The following is a 21,779-nucleotide window of genomic DNA, read 5'->3' as shown; positions in this document are numbered from 1 at the left end:
TACTCTGCCTCTTCCGCATGCTCCCTCTGTGTGGATTAAATAACTCTCCCTTCTTTCCACCATGATGTACGGAGACCCTCTGAAACTGTGAGCCAAGTGAAGGCCCCTCCTGCTGAGTTGCTTCTATCAGCTGTCTGTCAGAGACAGTGAGCAGGGACTGAGATGCGGGGGGGGGGGGTAGAATTTTCCAGCCAAGCAGTGGAAGAGGAAGTCACAACAAGAATAATGTCACCGTGCATCCTGTCCCTTCTTCTGCCCGTGGCTGTCCTCACTCTCTCCCCAGGAGATTATCCACTCTGTCATCCAGACTGTAGGCTGGGCTTGCTGGTCACTGAGCCCCAGGGGGCCTCCCATGCCACTACTGTGCTTACTCGTGAGCACCCCACACCCAGCTTTTTTTTTTTAACTTGGATTTTGAAATTAAATTCAGGTTCTCATACTTGCAAGGCAAGCTCTATGTATCCAGGCTGTCCTTACGCTCATAATCCTCCTGCCTTGGCCTCCCAGATGCTTGAATTGCAGGTGTGACTACCCTGCCCTGTCACAGGGTACAGAAGCAGTTGAGGTCATTAGTGCAGCCCAGGGTTTGGCAATAACTGAGAGGCCATTGGTGTGGGAAAGACTGTCAGGGTGAGGTTCCACTAGAGTCCAGCCCAGGACTGCTTGGCATGTTGCTCTGTGTGTGGCAGGAAGGGACAGGGCCTGGGACAGACTGCTTGAATCTTGATCTCAGCGCTCACTGCCTTTTGGCTAAGTGGCTCCCGTAAACAACTTAGCTTCAGTTCCCTGAACTGAATACACGGGCACAGTAGCACAGAGGATCATTCCAGTGTGCCAGGGTGGTGGCAGGATAAACTCATTGTACGTTGCAAACATCCTTAGTCGGAAATGCATATGACTTTCCAGTGTTAGCGACCCGGTGCACAGTCAAATGCGGTAGCTTTCCCTCGTGATTGTGGGCTCTCAGGAAGCCAGGCCCACTGCTGCTGCACACTGTGATGAAAGAGGACCACACCATGGAATTTTTATCTTCTAGCAGGAGATAAAGATTATGGGCAGTTTCTGTCTATTTATTTAATAGATATTTTCTTTGAGACAGGGCCTCATGTAGTACAAACTAGCCTCAAACTCAGTACGTAGCCAAGAATGACCTTGAACTTCTGGTTGTCCTGTCTCTGCCTCCCAAGTGCTGAGATTATAGGCGTATGCCACCACTCCTGATTTGTGTGAATGGGACTAGAACCCAGGGCTTGGTGAATGCTGGACAAATGCTCTACGACCCGAGCCATGTCCCCACCCAGGATGGTTTTAAACTGAGTCTCTTTCACACCATGGTGAAGTAAAAATTTCTTAAGCCAGATATAGCGGGAATCCTGAGTTCTGGAGTTTGGAAGATTTGGTCAGTTAACCCATATGAAGTGTTAACCTCGGGGGCCCATCACACAGCAAGTGCACCTCAGGGGCAGCTAGCACCACCTGGAGCATTCTGGGACCAGTTACTGCCTCTGTGGGCCCATAGGGATAGTTAATGGGGAGAGGTGACTGATGAACATGCTGGGCCGAGTGTGAGCCTGGGCTCTGCACTGCCGCCCCTCGCTAGTGAGGTGTAGCCTAGGTCACAGTGGAGGCGCCATGGCCTATAGGCTGCTCCTCACTCCTCCCTTGTGGAGACTCATGGGGAGACCACCAGAAAATGATTTTCAGGAGCCAGAGGGCCCTCAGACAGAGTCCATGTTTGATGGCTGTGGGCAGGGCTTCCAGGCAACCCTCTGGAGGCTCTGATTCACAGGTCCTTCCAAGGGCTCTATTGACCTCAGTTTATTGTGGGCTACACACCACAAAGATATGAGCAAACCCAGTTCCAGTGCCCTGGCCCGATGTCTAGAATAAGACAACAAGCCTTTTGGTTTTGTTTGTTGACATTGCTTTCATTTTGTTTGAGACAGGCTCTCACTCCATAACCTTGGAACACAACCTGACCTGGGGCTCACAGCAACTCTCCTGCCTCTACTCCTCAGGTGCTAGGATTATAGATGTGAGCCATCTCACCCAGCTGAGGAAAGAGCAGGGAGAGGACTTGAGACTGAAGACCTTCCGGGGCTGCAGGTTCGATGTTTATACCTATTGCTTTATTATCCGGTCAGAACCTGGGCCAGCAGCATTAAGCAGCATGATTTCAGAGTTTTCTAGAAAGATCCACCTCAGACCCCTGTTTCAGAATCTGCATTTTGGCAGGTGCTTGCAGTATGCTTAGTTTGAAAGCATTTGTTCCAGATGCCTGAGACCAGCTCAGAACTCTGGTTGCCGATCACTGGAGGAGGCTGTGTGAGCTAAGAGAGGCCTGAACCTGAAGCCATCAGCACTGATGGCCACTGAGGAGCCTGGACTTGGAGTGAGCTCAGACATTCTGGAAGTACTGGCATTGGAAGTCCTTTCCAGGGAAGGCTTCGCAGCCACTGTCAGATCCTCGAGAACGTAGAATCAGAGATGGAGGGTCCTCCTCTGCTTGGGTCCTGGGGGTCCTTACTGCCCTGTCTCTGCTCAATGCGCCTGGTGGACAGTCTGGAAAACATGAGGAAAAATGTGGCCGGGGATGGTGTGAACCGCTGCATTCTGTGTGGAGAGCAGCTGGGCATTCTGGGATCTGCCTGTGTCTTGTGTGAAGACTGTAAGAAGGTACCAGCATCACGCTTCCTTTCTTCCTTTCCTGTTGAACACCTGCATGGGGAAGAGGGATCTGGACTGATTTGGACTGTGGATCTGGGGCCTGGTGTCTGAAGGATGGAGCTTGGCCTCTGAAGGACAGTTGTAGGGTGTGAATCCCTCAGGATTCTCAGTCTCCCAAGGTCGGCTTGGTTCTGGTTCCTTCCATGGAAGGTCTTTATGTCCTCTTAGAGCTGAGGTCTATGCAGGATGAACTCAGAAGTCTGGGGCATGAGGATCCTGACTATGGGTTAGTTAGTAAGTTAGATGTGTGGTCTGAAGAGCATACTCTGTGTGTGTGTGTGTGTGTGCATGCACATGCATGAACCCACACATGCATGTTTGTTCCCTTAACATGCATCAAGCTACAGGAGACTTAGCAAAGGCAGGCAAGATGGCTCAGCAGGTAAAGGCACCTGTCGTACAAGCCAAGTGACCTGAGTTCAACCCTGGAACCCTGGTGATGTAGATGAGAACACCACAGAGTTCTCCTCTGGCCACACACACTCAAAAGTGTGCATTAGTAAAAAATATACGATTTATTTTTTAAAAGAAAGACTTAGAAAACCTCTCTCCAGCCAACTTGGATTCTTTGGATTTTAAGAGCATTTGTCCAAGCAGGGAAGCCCCTCCCTGAGTTCTTGTCATGACCCCCAGAAATGGGTGTATCCAGCCTCTCCAGAACAGAGACATGACTGTCTTTGGTCCACCTTACCCACTCAAGGAATTTGGTGATCCACCTAGCTAGAGAAACCCATCATGCCACTGGGCATCTCCAGCCCTGTGATCGAAGAGGCTCATAGAGTACAGTATTGAACTAGCTGGGTGTCGTGGCTCAGGCCACCTGCACTCAGGAGGCAGAGGCAGGTGGATCTCTGTGAGTTCAAGGCCAGCCTGCTCTACAGAGTGAGTTCCAGGACAGTCAGGGCAATACAGAAAAACCTGTCTAAAACAAAACAAAACAAATACAGTATTGGGGAAAGTTTGTCTCTAGTCTCCTACAGCCCAAAGCCTGCCTCACCTGCATGTGCTCTGGCCTCACCTGCATGTGCTCTGTCCTCACCTGCGTGTGCTGTGGCCTCACCTGCATGTGCTCTGTCCTCACCTGCATGTGTTCTGGCCTCACTTCTGTGTGCTCTGGCCTCACTTGTATGTGCTTAGGCCTCACATGTGTGCGTTCTGCCTGTTTTGTCCACAGAATGTCTGCACCAAGTGTGGGGTGAAGACCTCCAACAACCGCCCACATCCGGTATGGCTGTGTAAGATCTGCCTTGAGCAGAGGGAGGTGAGTGGCCAGGCTTGTGTCTGGAGGTGAGGATGGGGGTGACATGGGTAAGATGAGGGTGGGAGAGGGTACCATGGCATTTGGAAGCTTGGGGCTTGGCCTGGTTCTTGTGTCCTAAAATTTTGGTAAGAAAGGAACCAGCCTAAAGCTGGGGGTTTGGTTCAGTAGATAGTGTTTGCCTAACACACAAGACCCAGATTAAAATTCCAACATGGCTTGAATTGGGCATGGTGGTGCACACCTGCAATCTTAGAACTGGAGAGTTGGGGGCAGGAGGATCAGGAGTCAAGGTCATCCTCAAGTGCATAGTGGATCTGAGGCCAGCCTGAACAGACTGTCTACAAACAAAAGTAATGAGTACTGGAGAAATGGCAAGGCCTCTTCCTGTGCCAGAGTAGCCTTTTCCCCTCCTCTCTTTCTTTTGCCTCTTTCTTTGCCCTTCAATTTCCCCTCCCATCCCAGTCCCTCACTTTCTGAGTCTCCCTTCCCCCAAATCTCTCTCTCTTTCTCTCTGTGTGACATAAGTGTATACACACGTGTGTGATGGTGTGCTTGCCCAGGTGTGAACTTGTGGCATTCGAGGTCAACATCAAGTGTCTGTCACTATTGTCTCTGCCCTGCATTTTGAGACAAGGTCTCTTACTGAGCCTGGAGCTCTTGGCTCCAGCTAGACTGGTTGACCAGTGGGCTCCTGGGACCCCTTAGTACTGAAGTGACAGGTGCACACTGCCAAGATTTTATGTGGGTGCTAGAGATCTGAGGTCAGGTTCTCATGTGTGTACTCCACCCACTGAGTCGTCTCTACAGAACTCCCCTCATCTTTTCTCCCTCCGTGCCTGTTGTCTTTCTCATCTCCCTGCTTTCTGCTCCTCACCCTCTCCATTCCTCCATGATATTTTATCTCTTCACTTTTGATTCCTTCTCTTACTCCTACCTCAACCTCTGCCTCCCCCATCCTTCTTCCCTTTTCTCTGTCCATTTTCTTCTAGAATCCTTCTCTTGCCCACACCTGCTTTGTGATTTTGACTTTATCCCCAGTCATTCCAGTTTCTTTACCAGTCATCCCCAGCTGGTTCTCCAGATTCTTACCTTGGAGAGATTGTTTTAAAGACCACATTCTCTCCCTTCAGCCTCAGGACAGCAGGACACACAGGGAAGGTTTGATGAAGGTTCTATCATGGCAGAGTGGGGGACACCAAAAGTGGAGGGGACCCTCCAATATGAGTGATGACAGGGCTCTGAATTCACTTCCTGGTCTGAATAAAAGAGGAAGGACAGCACAGTAACCAGGAAGAAAGTTGAAGGAGGTCATCATCACCCAGCAGTAGGGAGAGAGCCAAGGGGATATATACCATGACTCCCCTTTCCACATCTGCACACCCCTCTGGTATTCCCTTGGACCACACAAGCCAGAGAACCAAAGTTGTGGAAGTCCCATTATTATGTGCCACACTGGGTAACCCTGTAGAGCAAATAGCAAGATGGGAATTGGGAGTCTTCCAGATGTCCCTATATCATCTTGCCTAATCTGAAGTCATGATAAAAACTTGGGGTCTTGAAGAAGTTGTCAGGGATTAGATCATCTGTTTTATTTTGTCCCTTTGAGGCAAGGTCTCATGTAGCCCAGGCTAACCTCAAACCTGAATTCCTGATTCTCCTGCCTCCAAGTATTGGGGCTTATATTATTATGTAGTTCTTATATCAAGTACAAGATGTACTTGTTACAAGATGAGAGAATTGGCATTGAGCCCACAATCTTTCCCTCTCTGACGTTGAGCTATTGGATTGATCCTTGACATGGCAAACATTCAACTTTCTCTATCAATAAAATGACCATCAGGTCATGGAACAAATGCATGTGGCCACTGTCATGACCAAGAGCTATGGGAACAAAGATAAAAACTGGCAGTTGGCTGCCATGTCTCCCACACCTGCCTTCTTTCCTTCCCAGGTCTGGAAGCGCTCAGGAGCATGGTTCTTCAAGGGTTTTCCCAAACAGGTTCTTCCACAGCCCATGCCTATAAAGAAGACCAAGCCCCAGCAGGCTGCTGGTGAGCTTGCTGCCCCAGAACAGCCTACACTTGAATCCAGGCACACAGCCCGAACTCCAGCTCAAGGTAGGACAAAACCAACCCCTTCCAGAACCTTGGACAGGTTCCTGCTTACTGGTCTACCTGGAGGTGTCCTAGAAAAGTTCTTTTTGCCAATCAACTTCTGGTCTCTAGTCTAGGACTTCTTAGTCCCTAAGTTGTTTTCCATGAACCTGTTTTTGGGAGAGTAGCACAGGGAACTTTCTAGAAAAGCCAGCTTGTCAAGTACTTTGCTGTCTTCCTTTATGGGAAATGAAAAGCACAAAATAAGAAATTAAAATTAGTAATTGGGAGAGTATCCCACTCACCTGAATATACCACGGAACCTGTGGAACTTGGACCTGCTAAAAAGGCTTTCCTGGTTTTCTTGTGTTCCTTCCTTCCTCTTCCATCTCCATTTTTTTCTTCTTTTTCTCCTCCCTCCTAACTCTTCTCCCTCTCCTCCTTCTCTCTGTTCCCTCCTCCCTCTCCTCTCTCTTTTTATTCTTCTTGGGCAGAATCTTATGTAGCCTAGGATATTCTGGAACTCCCTTTTTATCTGAGGATTTGGTGACCTTGAACCTTAATCTCCTGCCTCTACCTCTCAAGTGCTGGCATTATAGGTGTGCTATACCATGCCTGATTTTCACTTTTGTTTCTTCTATTGACTGTAAACAATTCTGCAACTGGACTAATTAAAAGTGAAAGATGAGTAGAAATGAAATTAGCAAAGGGAAATTACCAGCACTATTAATATCATGGCTGTTATCTGAGTATAGTTATTAATAATTAAAGTGTTCATTAAAAGAGAGAGAGGCAAACAGGAAGAAAAATGACTCCATAAAATTACACTTTCATTGGACAGTACCACTTAGACTGGCCAGACGAAGCCCTTATAATAATCTCAATTAACACTGGATGGTAAGATCAACTGGAGCAACAATGTTGGGGCATCATTTCTCAAAAGAGAGCTAGAGATACAGGGCTCAAATCTAAGTGCCTGACCTGATCTCTCATAGGACAACTTCTCAGAGTCATGGAGCCCGGTGCCAAAGGTTTTCTCTATGGAGTGTCATGAGCCATTTCTACTTCTTGTAGAATCACCAAGTTGTCAATAGCCACTGTGTCCCTGAGGAGCATGCTTCCTACCAACTACCTTTCCTCCTGATCACCCTTCCCTCTCTCTCAGAGTGTCCAACCCACAGTCCACAGGTCACACGCAGCTCAAACAGAACTGCAAATTTATTTAGAACAGAAGCAGAATTTTTAGTCTTTTTTTGGTAATGTGGCTGTGTGGTGCTTGACCATGGATTCACAATTAACAACGCTATGTTGTGGTGTCAAAGGTTGGACAGACCTGCCTGTCTAGGCAGAAGAAATGGCATTGTTTTGTTGGTCTGTGCTTTTGTCTCCTCTTACAATAAGGAAATGAGACACTAGGAAGAAGCTCAGGGAAGAGGTTGGAGGGAAAACTTATTTAATGCTTCAAAACTTTTTTCAGTAACAGACTGATCCCCTTGTGTATCTCTGAGGTGAGAACTCTACAGACACCAGAAAACTAGCTCTCTGCGTCATTTCTCTCTCTCTCTTTTTTCAGGTGACGTGGAAGAAAGGAGGGCCCCAGGTCAGAAGCCAGGTGAGTTCTGTCAAATGTCTTCCATCTCACCCTATCACTTCCCTCTCTCTGTTTTAAGCCATCCCTTTTCTTGCAGGCCCCGATATCCCCTGTGCTCCTGGGCGAGGAAGCCATGGGCCTCCCATGCGCAGGGCCTCTGAGGCACGAATGAGTACAACTGCCCGGGACTCTGAGGGCTGGGAGCATGGTCACGGTGGGGGTGCTGGAGATGCCAGTCGGAGCCCAGCAGGTGAGCAAGTTAGGCATGTGCTGTCTTTATTGAATGCCTACTGTATATCATGTTTTGTTTCTAATGTGGGTCTCAATGTGGTGGCTGAGTGTTCAGAACTTAAAGTGGTCTCTGGTACCCAACCCCCAACAAAGAAAAAGAGGTGGAGGAGGATGGGAGGAGGTGGAAGAGGAGGAGGAGGAGGTAAAGGAGAGAGGTGAAGCTCTGGAAGAGGAGGGAGGAGATGTCGAGAGGGAGAAGGGATGAAAAGAGATGGAGAGAGAGAGAGAGAGAGAGAGAGAGAAGGGAAGAGGCAGAGGAGGTTAAAGAGGATGGAAGGTGGAAGAGGAGGACTGTCCACACTCCTGAGCCCTGATCAAGCCAGGCAACAGACGGACTCACAGCCATTTTTTCCCTACATTCCCACATGCCTGTAATAAAACAAGACTTTATTGAACACCAGCTAGGTACTTAGTTAGGTCAGGTTCAAGTTTTTGGGGAGCAGCAGGAAGCACAAAGATTCAACCCTCACCTCATGATGCTGACATTCTAGTAGAGTCCCACGGCATTCAGGGACAACCTTCCCCACCTGTCCTGCTCCAGGAGGGAGCTTGCTGACTACTCTTCTCTTCCATTCATTTCTCTGGGAGATCCTTGTCTTTCCCTAGGTGTCATGGTGGTATTGGCCAATGACGGTGGTATTTCTCACCCAATACCAAGTAGAAATTCCCTGGTGTTGCTGCAAGCCATGTTCTTTGGGGGTCTGCAGACCCATGGGATGGGCACCCATTGAAATGGCATTGCATGATGGGGTGGCAGCTGGGCTGTTCCCTAGTCAGTGCTGTTTCAGCCTCACGCTCCAAATATCAAGCAGGAGTGCCAACCACAAAGTGCCCAGGCTGCACGCAGAACCTGGAACAATCCATGCTTGGCTGGGAGCTGAGCGATGGCAAGATTTCTTGGCACCTGTTGTTCCCCATGGTGGCCAGCAGCCAGGCTGCCTGTGAGGCTGGGCTACCAGACACTGCTTTTCTGTGGAGGTGGAAGCAGCCCCTGCCATACACAAGCACACAGCATGTGCACGCAAAAGCCACATGTGCCGCGGTGCATATCTGCGCCACTGATTACCTCTCTGACCACTGTCCCGCCTCTGCTGTACAGTCCAAGGTCCTGTTATTCCCCAGAAGGCCCCTGAGCGTGGCTCGCCTGGGGAACTACATTTCCCAGGAGCCCCTAGCGTTCCACGCAAAGGCTGCGCAGGCGCAGAACGTGGCGCTTGACGCATGCACGTGGGGGACCCTTTAAAAAGGCTGAAACGCCGTCTGTTCTCTCTCTTTTTCCCCTTCTCTCCTGCAAGCCACAATAAACCTCGCGCGCCGAGTTTTGTTGTGTCTTGCATCCTCCTTTCCCTCGAGTCGCGACGAAGAAGACAAAGACGAAGAAGACTAAGAAGAGAAGAAGACGAACAGAACAGACGAAGAGAACAGGTCCGAGAGCTGGAAGAGAAATGCTGTGTGCAGAGTGAGCAGTTTAACCTTTTGTCCCGGGACCTGGAGAAGTTCTGGCAACACACTGGGAGTTTTGACCTGCTGGGCAGCAGCTCAGTGGCCTTGCTGGATGTCCCCTTAGCCCCTGGCAAGCCTTTTCCCACAGTACATGAATGGACTAGCCACTTCCATACGCAAAGGTAAGTGGCAGATGTTTGCAACAGCTGGGGAAGGGGGCCTGTGGTGGAGAGTATAAAGAACTACCACAGCAGGACTAAGGACAGCCCAGGCTGCTGTGTCCTTATCCGTTCATAGAGTGGCTTGGATAAGCTAGTGGTGGGGGGGAGCATGTTTGTGTGGGTACAGGTGCACATGCATGTCTAAGTGCATGCATGTGGAGGTCAGTCTTTGGTGGTGTTCCTCAGGAACCATCCACCTTGCTTTTGAGACGGGGTCTTCCATTGACCTGGGATGTGCAGATTAACCTAGGATGGCTGGTGAGTGAGATCCAGGGCTTTGCTTGTCTCCATGGTCCCAGCCCTGGGATTATGGATGTGCTGCCCTGTCTAGCTTTCTGCATGGATGTTGGGGATGGAACTCAATTCTTATGTAGCCCCTCTCCATCTAGATTGTAGGCTCATACCTGTAAGCCAGCGTTTGAGGAACTGATGCCAGAGAATTGCAGATACTTCCAGAACAGCCTTGGCTAGAGTGCAAGACCCTGTCTTTAAATCAAAAAACAAACCCTCAAGTTATTGATTTGTTGTAATTAGGGGACCAAATAGGGATCCTAATGCCAGACTTCCTTTTGTAACTTTATTAAGACAGTTTCCAGTCTCTCCTGGTTCTTATCAAAATAGAGAAATGCTCCTGATTTTTTTAATTATAAAAACGAGGCGATGCTCATCTCTCTGTGTCATCATCACTGGAGTTCTTCCCCCGCCCCCAGCTCCTCAGCTATTACATTTTTTCTTCTAGCTCTAGATCACAGAAACTGACAGACAACATCAGTGGCTGTTGCTATGAGAAACGAGATTGAGGGCATGGGATTGTCCCCAACCTTCTGGTTGTTTACTGAGCAGAGTGCATCCGGGTGTCTGGGTGTCAAGGTTGTGATGTCTTAACATCAAGGTTGTGATGGCAGAGTTGTGTAGGAAGCCCTGTTCTGATGCAAGAGATCAGATAAGCTTCAAGGTGGCCTTTGGCCCAGACAGATGCTCTCAGATAGATGGTGTGGTGAAAAAAGAAGCTGGGGCTGTTCTAGAAGGGATGGTTGGGTTCTAGAAGAGTGGCCAATGGGAAATGTATTCAAGCTATGAAAGGTACAAGACAGTTTCTGTTCTCCCCAGAGAACGCGAAGCTTCCCATTTTGCATCCTAGCTGCAAGGGAGTCACACAGATCACCCTCTCAGCATGACAAAATCCTAGGAGGCCACCTGAGGCAGAGCTGAAGGTTTCTTTGGGGGAGGGTGCTGGTTACACACACACCTCTAACGGCTTGTCTCCAGTTCTGACTCAGAAGGAATACAAGAGTTTGGCACCAGCCACAGGTATGCACCACTTTTCTCAGGCATGAAGCGACTGGTGCCCTCGTGTACTTTCAGCAGCTATGATTGTCTACAGGAGAGTTGCACAGGACTGGGTCCATTAACTTCCTGTCAAGAACGGGCTCATGAAACCTCCCCCCCCCCGAGGATTTGTAGATATTTCATGACTGCTGTGGGAGGGGCTTATGAGGCTCCCAGCCCGTAAGGGTTAAATGTAGGTAGTTATATATTGCGTTTTCTTCTGTGGCATAACTTCTTGTAATCGTCCCCTGCTCTTCTAAATAGCTCTATTTAAACTTGTTGGCTTACCAACCTATAGTCCCTTAGAGATGTGCTCATGTGATGGGACCCAGGGCATAAGCTTCCTAGCTGTGCATGGGAGCAACATAGCATGATGCACTCACTCTAGATGCAGCATTGAATCCCAGGGCCTAAACCTATTCCCCTTGGAGCCCAGGACCTCGCCGCTAATGCTTCTACACCTTCCCACTCCCTTGCCCAGCTGGCCACCACTTCCTCCTCTCTGCTTCTAGACTCTGGCATCAGCAGAGTCCACGTGTGACTGGAAAGTGTGGTCTATATCTTCTGCTGTTTATTTTATTATCTTGATTATTTAGACTATTATTATTTTCTTTTGAATAAGGCACTCCGGGTTCTTCCACACTGGAAGAGGCAGCAGGGTTTTCCTCTTTATTTAATGTGTTTGATAGGTCACTAATTGCATTAGTTTTAGCCACTTTTTTATTTCCTGACTTAGTCTTGGTCTCCTGTCCCTCAATGAGATGACCTCTTGATGGGGCAGTTCAGGAAGCGGCTGGATGCCCCGGGCAAGAGACATGTGGACCTGAAGGCAGCAGAGGGTGCCAGGAAAGGCCCTGTCCTAATTCATATTTGGATCCTGATGTAAAAGAATGTGGCTTTGGGGTTTAGATCAGGCCATCCTGGGTCAGTGTGCTGCAGGTCTGGCCTCAGTAACACAGTAACTCAGTAACTGTGAGGATAATGTTCAGGGACCTGCTTTGGTACTGAGAAGCCTCCTTTTCTTTTTCTTTTTTTCTTTTCCTTTTTTCTTTTCTTTTTTGTCAAAGTGACAACAGACTTCAATGTAAACCGGTATGAACAGGGAGGTCGTTGCCACCCAAGAGGGGAAGAGCTAGAGTGTAGCTCAGGTACAGCTCCACTCAGGTACCTTTGGTGATGTCACAAAAAGTCCAGACTCTGCCTCTCCATATTACAGTGCCCAGCTCTATGGGCAGACTCTGTTCTTGCATGTTCTTTCCTATCCAAGTCAGAAAGGCCGAGGGACTACTGGGCCTCACAGCCTACTAATTTCAAGCCAACAGAAGGGAAAGACCCCCAGTTCAGGATGCACTCACCCTCTCCAATTGTGCCTTGCTGTGTCTCCTATCACACATCACCACCAAGCCCTCAGTACAGCCATCCTGTGCTGTCTATTACATATGACTGCCAAGCCTTCAATACAGTCAGCCTGTATGCTACCCATGATGATCCAATCCATAGCTGCAGTGAGCCAGTCTGAGGAGTCTAGGACATGGGTGGTCCTCACACAGACACCAGAGAGAGGAAAGCTCAGGGAAGGCAAGTAGCTAGCATGCTGTGCTGATGGCCTGTCTCCTTCCCCCATCCACTCCTGGGTCCTGTCCAGGTCACGAGGGTCCCACTGGACACTACTCTGTGATTGGGGACTATATCCTGTTGTCTGAGGACAAGCTGGAGCCTCCGTGTGTGAAGCCCTCCTTCCTGTTACGATCCAGCAGCCCAAGATGCAGATTTGAGTCCGAGGTGAGTCCCACCTAGCCGGCTCCAGAGTGTATCTGGGAGGATGTCTATGCCCTGCCCCTCCATCCTTCCATGCCCTCTTCCTTCATTTCCATTAATTTTCTACATCCATCCCTAGTGAACCACCGTGTGTCAGGAAGTAGGGACCTACAGCTTACAGGCCCAGGTCCTGGATATTATGGGGGGAATACATATGGTGGGAGGACAAGCACTCCATCAGTATCTGGACAACCAAGTCCTGGTGAGGGTTCTGCAGACAGCAGAACTGGCTGTGTGGGCAGGGAGGGGCTGTGAGCCAGGAAGGTTGGCCATTGGTGTTACTGTATGCCCGAGAAGCCAGGTGTTTGGTTGAGGAGAGCTGGGAGGTGGTGAGGGTAGGGATAGGTGTGACTTTGGTCCCTTGAAAAGCACTAATCTCTGTGTAAGCCACACAGGGTGGTGCTGGAGAGCTCCCAGGAAGGAGCTGCATGGCCTAATCGTCATCATGAAGGACTACTCTGCCTTCCATACACAGAAGGGGTGGGAGGGGAACTTTCTTTCCCTAGGACACTGGGACTCAGTCTCCCTCTTATCTGAGACTGAGTCAAGTGTCCTTATCTCAGGCACGTGGCCTCCCGGGAAAGGCTACCGTGCTCCTGGGATTATTGCAGTATAGGGACTCTGGTGGCCGTCTCCTTATGTTCTGCAGACCCTGAGACTGCAGGGCGAAAGAGGGAAATGAGAGGTGTTTAGTTGGCGGCTCTACTTCAGCCCCACCTCTCTCTCTCCAGACCCTGTCCCTGAGAAAGCCCACCAAGCAGTGGCTCCTCCCCCTGAGACACTCAAGACCACACATGCAGGGTATTTTTTTAAAATTGATTTCTATCGATCTCTACATTTTTCTCTACTCCCCTCCCTGCCACCCCCTTCCCTTCAACCCTCTCCCAAGGTCCCCATGCTTCCAATTTATTCAGGAGATCTTGTCTTTTTCGACTTCCCATGTAGATTAGCTCTCTCTTGAATTTTGCAGGCAAATGGATGGAGCTAGAAAACATCATTTTGAGTGAGGTAACCCAGACCCAGAAAGACAATTATCACATGTACTCACTCATAAGTGGTTTTTAAACATAAAGCAAAGAAAACCAGCCCACAAATCACAATCCCAGAGAACCTAGACACCTACAGGATATTTGAGACCTGGCTCATAGCCCTGCCACGTGATTTCTCTCCTATTTTCTTACCCTGAGAATCACCCAGGAATTGCTTTGCTCAGATTAAATTCAGTCTCATTAATTTGGCTGGATTTGGCTTATTGCCTCAGTGGAGAATCCCACAGCTGGGGATTTTCAAAACACTTATCCAGAAGATCCCTACTTTTTCCTTTCTTGTGGATCTCCATGTTTTATCGAATGCCCCTGGAGATGACAAATGGGGTCTTCCATAGCAAGAGCCCTCTGAAAGCAGAAGGTGTGGTCACCTCTGTCTTCCACAAGCTACTTGGTATGACATTCTGGTGTCTTAGGCTACAGCATTGGGCGGGGGGCACCCAAGTCCCTGCTGATGTTCAAGCTAGGATTCCAGCAAGGTCTATGGAGGTGATTCCCATTACATGAGAGTTTCACAGACTGGGCTATTTTCCTAGTGAAGCCCAGTAGGACTACAGGCAGATTTCCTGAATGTCCAGGGAAGGAGTTGTATCACTGGGTGTGTGTGTGTGTGTATGTGTGACATGTAGCCTTTAGTATCACCAACTGTAAACCACAATCACTCCTCACAGACGGACAATGACCAGAAGTCTAACAACTCCAAGCAAAGCAGCTCGGGGAAGGTGCACCTGTGTTTCGCCCGCTACAGGTAGGGATGTGATGCCACACCTCCACCCCGAGTGCTGGGGCAGAAGAAGCAGGTGAGAGGCAGGGAGTGCACAGGTTGAGATCACACTTTAGTCTTCGGGGCTGCCGTGATTCGGTGTCTCAAGCTGAGCTCCCAGGAGCTTGCTCCCTTGCAGCTCCTGAGGTCAGCAGCTGAATTAAGGTACCCTATGGCCATGGCCCAGGCAGACTCTGACCGAGGGTCTTGGATCCTTCTCATGTTCTGGTGGCCCCAGGGCTCTTGGTTTATTGCTGTATCTCTCTAGGCTCTGTCTCCCCCTTCCCATGGCCACCTCTTCTATGTGTGTTCCCATGTCTCAGGCATCAATGTCCACCCTGGCCAGTGTGATATCCTCTCACCTGGGTGATACATGTAGGAACTTCTTGGCAAATGAGGCCACATTCATAGAGGTCAGAGGCTGAGACTTGTGGCAGATATTTATAGGGGACACAACAAGTGTCAAACAATGTCACAGGGGAGGCCGTGCCCAGAGCCTCCTCCACTGATGCCTCCAATTACCCCTCTACTCTCTTGCCCAAATCCCAGGCATCATATCTTAGAAGTCTTCAGTAGAACATACCATTGATCAAGCAAATGCAGTTTTTAGAATGTCTTTCCTTGTGCAAGTGTTCAAAGATATGTTATAAGGACATTAGCCAGGACACTGAATGCATTGTTGGTCAGGAGGTAGAAGCAGGGTCTACATCTGACTTTAGAAAAACAGTTCCATAAAGTTTGGTGACTTCAACAGTGGGCTACTATACTTAAACTAAAAAGGCAATGGCAGACTTGGTGGGATAGAAATATGGAATCCTACATAGTAAGGTGAAAAAACATGGTAAGTAGTATGTGCAATGCTGTTCTACCTCAGTTAGCTAATCTTTGTTTAAAGGCAACATAATTGGACTGGAGAGATGACTGCTCAGCTGTCAAGAGCACTGAATGCCCTCCCTGCAGACACAGGTTCAGTTCCAAGTAACCACATAAGGCAGCTCACAGTCGCCTGTAACTCAAGTTCAAAGGGATCCAGTGCCCTCTTCTTGCTCCCACAGATACTGAACACACATGTGCACATATACACACCCAGACACCTACACATAAAGAAATAAATCACAAAAAACAAAAGCAACAGCCTTCACTCTGTTCATAGTAGCTCACTAATTTGGAAATGTGTAGTTCAGGTGAAAGAGACACATGGGAGCAAGATGTCTGGACAAGATGTCCTCAGATTCAAAGAGCTCTTGTGGCTTCAGAATTACCTTTAACCATTGGTGTGAGCCAGCCAGAGGAGGCTGGAGAGGAGACATGGGATCTCACTAAGTGAGCTGTGACACCATTTGACATGTAACAGGTATAAGGAACCATATACTGGCAGACCATGGCCAGGGCCACTAACATGCAAACTGCTTCTTCCCGCAGCTACAACCCCTTTGATGGGCCCAATGAGAACCCGGAAGCCGAGCTGCCTCTCACGGCAGGAAAGTACCTCTACGTCTATGGAGACATGGATGAGGATGGATTCTATGAAGGTCTGTGGATGTGCTGCGGTTGGTGGGCACTGACTTGTTCCAGGCAGAAGACCAGCCTGCCCGAACCCTGGGAGATGTGCCGGGTTCCCTCATGTTCCTGGCTGCTAGCTCTCTGTTCTGTCCCTCCCAATCCCCAGAGGTCCCAGTCTCCCTCTGTGATGATTGCCAGGACAGTGGAGCTGGTTTTCCGAGTGTTAATGGCAGTAGATGGCTGGCACTTGGGAGCCCTGAGTGTTCATCTTGGCAGAGCTCCTGGGCAGCTGCATGCTGACACCGATGCTGATAGATGCTTTGCTGTCACCTTTCATTATCCATGGGGAACAGGTCGACATTCAACCTCAAGGATGCTTGAGGCCCTTTTAAAATCGTGAGGTGTTTGCACATAGCCTGGGTACCTCCTGCGCACTGGGACTCCTTCCTAGATGGCTTCTAACACACACAATGAAAATCCCTACCAACAACAATCAGACTGTAGACTCTGTACATGTTCTATACAGATAAACCTATTTTTTTAATTTTTAATTTTACATACCAACCACAGTTTCCCCTCCCTTATCTCCTCCAGTTCCCTCCACACACCTCCTTTCTACCCCCACCATCCACTCTCAGAAAGCGTAAGGCCTCGCATGGAAGTCAACAATGCCTGTCATACCAAGTTGAGGCAGGGCCAGCTTCTCTCTCCTACATCAAGGTTGAGCAAGGCAACCCACCATAGGGAATAGGTTCCAAAAATCTGGCTCATGTAACAGGGACAGATCCTGGTCTCACTGTTAGGGGTCCCACAAACAGACCAAACTACACATTGTCACCCACATGCAGAGGGCCTAGGTCGGTCTCATGCAGGCTCCCTGGCTGTAGGTCTAGAGTCCATGAGCTCCCATGAGCTCAGGTCAGCTGTCTCTGTGGGTTTCCCCATCATGATCTTGACCCCAATCTTATTTATTTTTAAAAAACCTTTTCCATATTCTGAGGACAGAGGATTAGTTAATACTAAGGGCCACTATGTTCCCCAAAGTGCCCATCTTTGTCCTCTGTGGTGCAGTCATGACGTGACCTCACTGAGTGTGATTTTCCCATTCTCAGAGGCCTCGAGACTCTTGTTAGCTCAGGGACCCAGCCTCATACCCTGACACCCCCTTCCCATCCTACTCACCTCTAGAATCTGCAGAAAGGACCTGGACTCTGTCTACCCAGAAGGCCTCAGTTTCATTGCCTTTTCGCCTGACAATGGTGCTATTGCCCACAGTCAGCTTTCTGGTTTTATTTTATTCTTATTTTATGTATATGGATGTTTGGTCTGCATGTATGTTGTGTACCACATGTGTGTAGTGCCTGTGGAGACCTGAAGAGGACATCAGATCCCCTGAAACTAGATTTGCAGGTGGTTTTGAGTCATGGTGTGGGTGTTATTCTTAAAACGTTCTCCGAGGCGGGCTGGCGGGGCATGCCAGGTGACAAGCGGCTACAGTTTTCCTCCAGTGGGAGGGCATATGCCATGCGGCCGGTGGTGGCAGGTAACAGACACATAAACACAAAGATAGGCATAAAGCATTTTATTGAGGGAGAGAGGCAGAGAGAGAGAGAGAGGAGAGAGAGAAGAGATAAAGAGAGAGAGACAGAGAGAATGCGTGCACATGCCAAGGAAGCAAAAGAGGGAAGGGGCAAGATGGCGGCGGGCAGGTCAGAGGTAATGGGAGTGGGCGTGGCTTGTCCCTTAAAGGGACAGGAAAGCACCACAGTGGGTGCTAGGAATCGAACCCAGGTCCTCTGGATGAGCAGCTCATGCTCTTCAGCATCAAGCCGTCTCTCCAGACCCTGCTTTCTGATTCTAGATGGGAGTTGTCTATCCCCTGGCCCTTCTGCTATGTGGGAAAGCCTGTCTTGTTCTGGTCTTCTGAGTGGAAGGGACTTTTGTTGAACTAGTCTTCTCTTGTGTGAGGTTGTGTTGCTTCTCAGAGTATATGGGAGCTCCAGAACTCACTTTCTGGATGCCCACTTATAGGAGGTTGCATTGCTGCTGTGACGTTATAAGCTGAGGCCAAGTCAGTGGACAACCCTCTCCCTGGCTGTGCAGCCCCAGCAGATCTCACCTTAGGGTCAACAGCATGCCCAGTGCGACTGCCAGATGACCTGGTTGAAGTCCCTGAAACTTTCCCATCATGCATTATGCCCACTAAAAGGTTCCAAGAGCCTCACTCAAATGGGTTCCAGACTCAGGTTTTGATAGGCTGTATGACAGTGGGACTTGCTTCTATTCTCTGTGGCTCAATCTTTTCCATTGCAGAACAGCGATAGCTCTCACTTTTCTGTCTGGAAGATGGATTGACTGCTAGGAAGTGCTTGTAATATAGGCTTGTACATGACTATAGCTCAGTAAATGTTGGATACTGTCATCATCATCCCCACCATCATAAATACCCTTATCACCTCCATCTCCAGTACCACCACCATCATGCTCCCCATCAACATCACCACTATCATAGTCACCATTGTCAGCATGACCATTATTATCACCACCATCATCATTACCACCAGTATCCTTCTCATCATTGCCAGCACCACCATTATCATCATCAGCAATATTACCATATCACCATCACTACCGTATTATTAGTATTACCACCACCACAACCATCCTCACCACCACCAACACTATTATTATTATCATTATTATTACCAATATCATTACCATCATTACTTCCATGTACCAGACTGTCTTTGGTGCCAAGGATTGACTGCCTCAAGACTATACCCTAAGTAGAGGTTGGGAACAGAATACAAACCCTAATTAGGTAGCTGACTTGCCCTCTACAGGCCATGTCAAAGATCCTCTAAGGCAGGGGGGATCTGGGTAGGGGAAATCCAATGGTCATAGTGCCCCAGTCTCCTGGGGCAACATGGCCTCTCTTGGAAGGTATGTTATGAAGAATGGTTTTGTGTGTGTGTGTTTGTGTGTGTGTGCGCTGGAGTCCTTAGCTCTTCTACATAGTCTCCTTTGACTACTAGCATCCATGTGAGCCCCATTTATCCAAGAGCACACACACACACACACACACGGAATTCAACTGAATTCCAGAATAAAAAAGGCCACCCTCCACAAAAAGTCACCTGTGGCTTATGCCACACAAATTAATAACAACCCTGATTGTTGTAAGAAGGTCCCTTGTTCATCTTCCAGCTGTCCAGACTCCTGAAATAATCACACAGAAACCATATTATTTAAATCATTGCTTGGCCCATTAGCTTAGCTTCTTATTTGCTAACTCTTACATTTTACATCTTAGTTTAACCCCATCTCCATTAATCTGTGCATCACCACGAGGTCGTGGCCTACCAGTAAAGTTTCAGCACGTCTATATTCCAGCAGTGGCTCCATGCTTTCTTTTTCCCAGAATTCAGTTTAGTTTTCCTCACTTAGCTCTGTTCTACCCTATGAGGCCAAGCCAGTTTCTTTATTAACCAATGGTATTCACAGCATACAGAGGGGAAATCCCACATCACCTGATTTTCTCTGACACTTTGACAACCAATTCAGTGTTTTTAATCTCACATCAGGTGGATAATAGGTGCTCTGATGATTTACCCAGCAGGGAGCTGGGTAAATAGACCCCTATTCACACCATCGATCATATGATCAAAAACAAAAGACATTTGTTCATCTCCCAAAGCCATGGATTTGACATGTTTGTTTATCCTGACATTTATTGACTGTGTGCTGGGGTTTTCCCAGTGCTGGGCATTCAGTCAACATGAGCTTTTAATCCCTATTGAACAGCTTCCCTGCTACCAGAGCGTGCTTGGTGTGTACACGCAGATTCTCATAGCTCTGGCTGAGGAAATCAAACTTGGTGATGGATGGGGTTATTACAGACAGAGGGTATGGAGGGGCTAAGCATGTGACTGCCTGAGATGCTTTGCTGTGCCTGTGCTGTGGGGCCCAGGGCCCTGGGGGATGGTGAGTGATATCTGTTCTTGTATCCAACAGGGGAGCTGTTGGATGGGCAGAGGGGCTTGGTGCCCTCCAACTTTGTGGATTTTATCCAAGACAATGAGTCACGACTGGCTGGTACTCTGGGGAGTGAGCAGGACCAGACCTTTCTCAATCATTCTGGCATCAGCCTGGAGCGTGAGAGTATCCTTCACCTTCACTCCCCAACTCAAGTGGACTCGGGCGTCACCGACAGTGGTGGGGGGACTCTGGACATGAGCATCGATGACATCGGAGAAGACATTGTGCCTTACCCTAGGAAAATTACCCTTATCAAACAGCTTGCCAAAAGTGTCATCGTGGGCTGGGAGCCCCCCGCTGTACCACCCGGCTGGGGCACCGTAAGCAGTTATAACGTGCTGGTAGACAAGGAGACACGCATGAGCCTCGCCCTGGGTAGGAGAACCAAGGCATTGATCGAAAAACTTAACACAGCCGCCTGCACCTACCGCATCTCCGTGCAGTGCGTCACGAGCCGGGGCAACTCGGACGAGCTACAGTGCACGCTGCTGGTGGGCAAGGATGTAGTCGTAGCGCCATCCCAGCTACGTGTGGACAACATCACACAGATCTCTGCTCAGCTCTCCTGGCTGCCTACCAACAGCAGCTACAGCCATGTCATCTTCCTCAACGAGGAGGAACTGGACATCGTGAAGGCCACCAGGTACAAGTATCAGTTCTTCAACCTCAGGCCTAATATGGCTTACAAAGTGAAGGTCTTGGCCCAGCCCCACCAGATGCCCTGGCAGCTGCCCCTGGAGCAGAGGGAGAAGAAGGAGGCCTGTGTGGAGTTCTCCACACTGCCTGCAGGTGAGCCATATCCTCGGGGGGGTTCTGTAATGAAAGGATGCCAGCGCACACCCTGCACGGGTAGGGAAAGGCAAGAGGAGGTGACCATAGGAGTCTGTGTTATCCTTGAAAACCTTCAGATCCCCATGGGAATTTCAGAGCATGGGTACCTGCTCATGGGTTTAGAGTTGGCTCTTGGCTAGCATCTGGGGATGTGTCCTTTGCATCCGAGGATGTGTCCTTAGCATCTGGGGATGTGTCCTTAGCACTTGATCTGTCAGGGGCTGTCCTGTAATAGACAGGAGGGCAACAGGGCCACCTCTGGGACTGGAAAGCCACATCTGACACCTCATACCTCCTCTGATAACACAAGGGAGATCATGAGTGTAAGAGCCCATGCTTCTACTGCTGTCCTCTCTTGGTTTTGATTATAAATGAATACTGATGAACGGTACAAAAAAATGAAGCTGTCTGCTGATGCCACCACAGGGAAAAACTGACTCCTCTGCCTTCTTGGCTGTAACTTGGAGATAGTGTACTCCCTCTCGTCCTCTCCAATACTCTTGGGGACAGGGCACATCAGGCGTCTGGAGGTCTCCTGGTATAGACAGGACCCTGTGCCCGTACATTAATGAGTTGTCACTTCGGTGTCCTGGAGTGTTTGTGATATTGGTGGCTGCTATGTGCATCCTAGTAGATGTCTAAGGCTGAGGCAGTCCACACAAGTGCAGGGCACACACTTGCATATATACACTCAAGGGTGTTTGTATGTCCGAGAGAAGAATAAAAGGCTGGATGGTGTCTGCCAGCCCAGTGTGACCATCCTCAGGAAGAAGATGAGAAAGAAACCAAAGTATGTCATAAAAACTTGGTCACACCCATGTACA

General features: G+C 49.0%; 1 protein-coding gene across 1 annotated transcript in view; it reads left to right on the top strand.

The window, feature by feature from the left end:
- Positions 1–8,996: 8,996 nt before the first annotated feature.
- The window catches only part of LOC130871589 (RIMS-binding protein 2-like), a 54,625-nt gene continuing 41,842 nt past the window's right edge, over positions 8,997–21,779 (top strand). Inside the window, 6 exon segments of the mRNA XM_057765066.1 lie at positions 8,997–9,544; positions 9,546–9,588; positions 12,602–12,738; positions 14,492–14,568; positions 16,006–16,115; positions 20,101–20,917. Of these exon segments, the coding sequence (XP_057621049.1) occupies positions 9,185–9,544; positions 9,546–9,588; positions 12,602–12,738; positions 14,492–14,568; positions 16,006–16,115; positions 20,101–20,917 (1,544 nt within the window). The 5' untranslated portion in view covers positions 8,997–9,184.

The sequence above is a fragment of the Chionomys nivalis genome, chromosome 3 (genome assembly GCF_950005125.1).
Source record: "Chionomys nivalis chromosome 3, mChiNiv1.1, whole genome shotgun sequence".
NCBI classification, from domain to species: domain Eukaryota; kingdom Metazoa; phylum Chordata; class Mammalia; order Rodentia; family Cricetidae; genus Chionomys; species Chionomys nivalis.
Note: the sequence above shows the minus strand (reverse complement) of the source record. Positions and strands in the feature narration are given on the sequence as shown.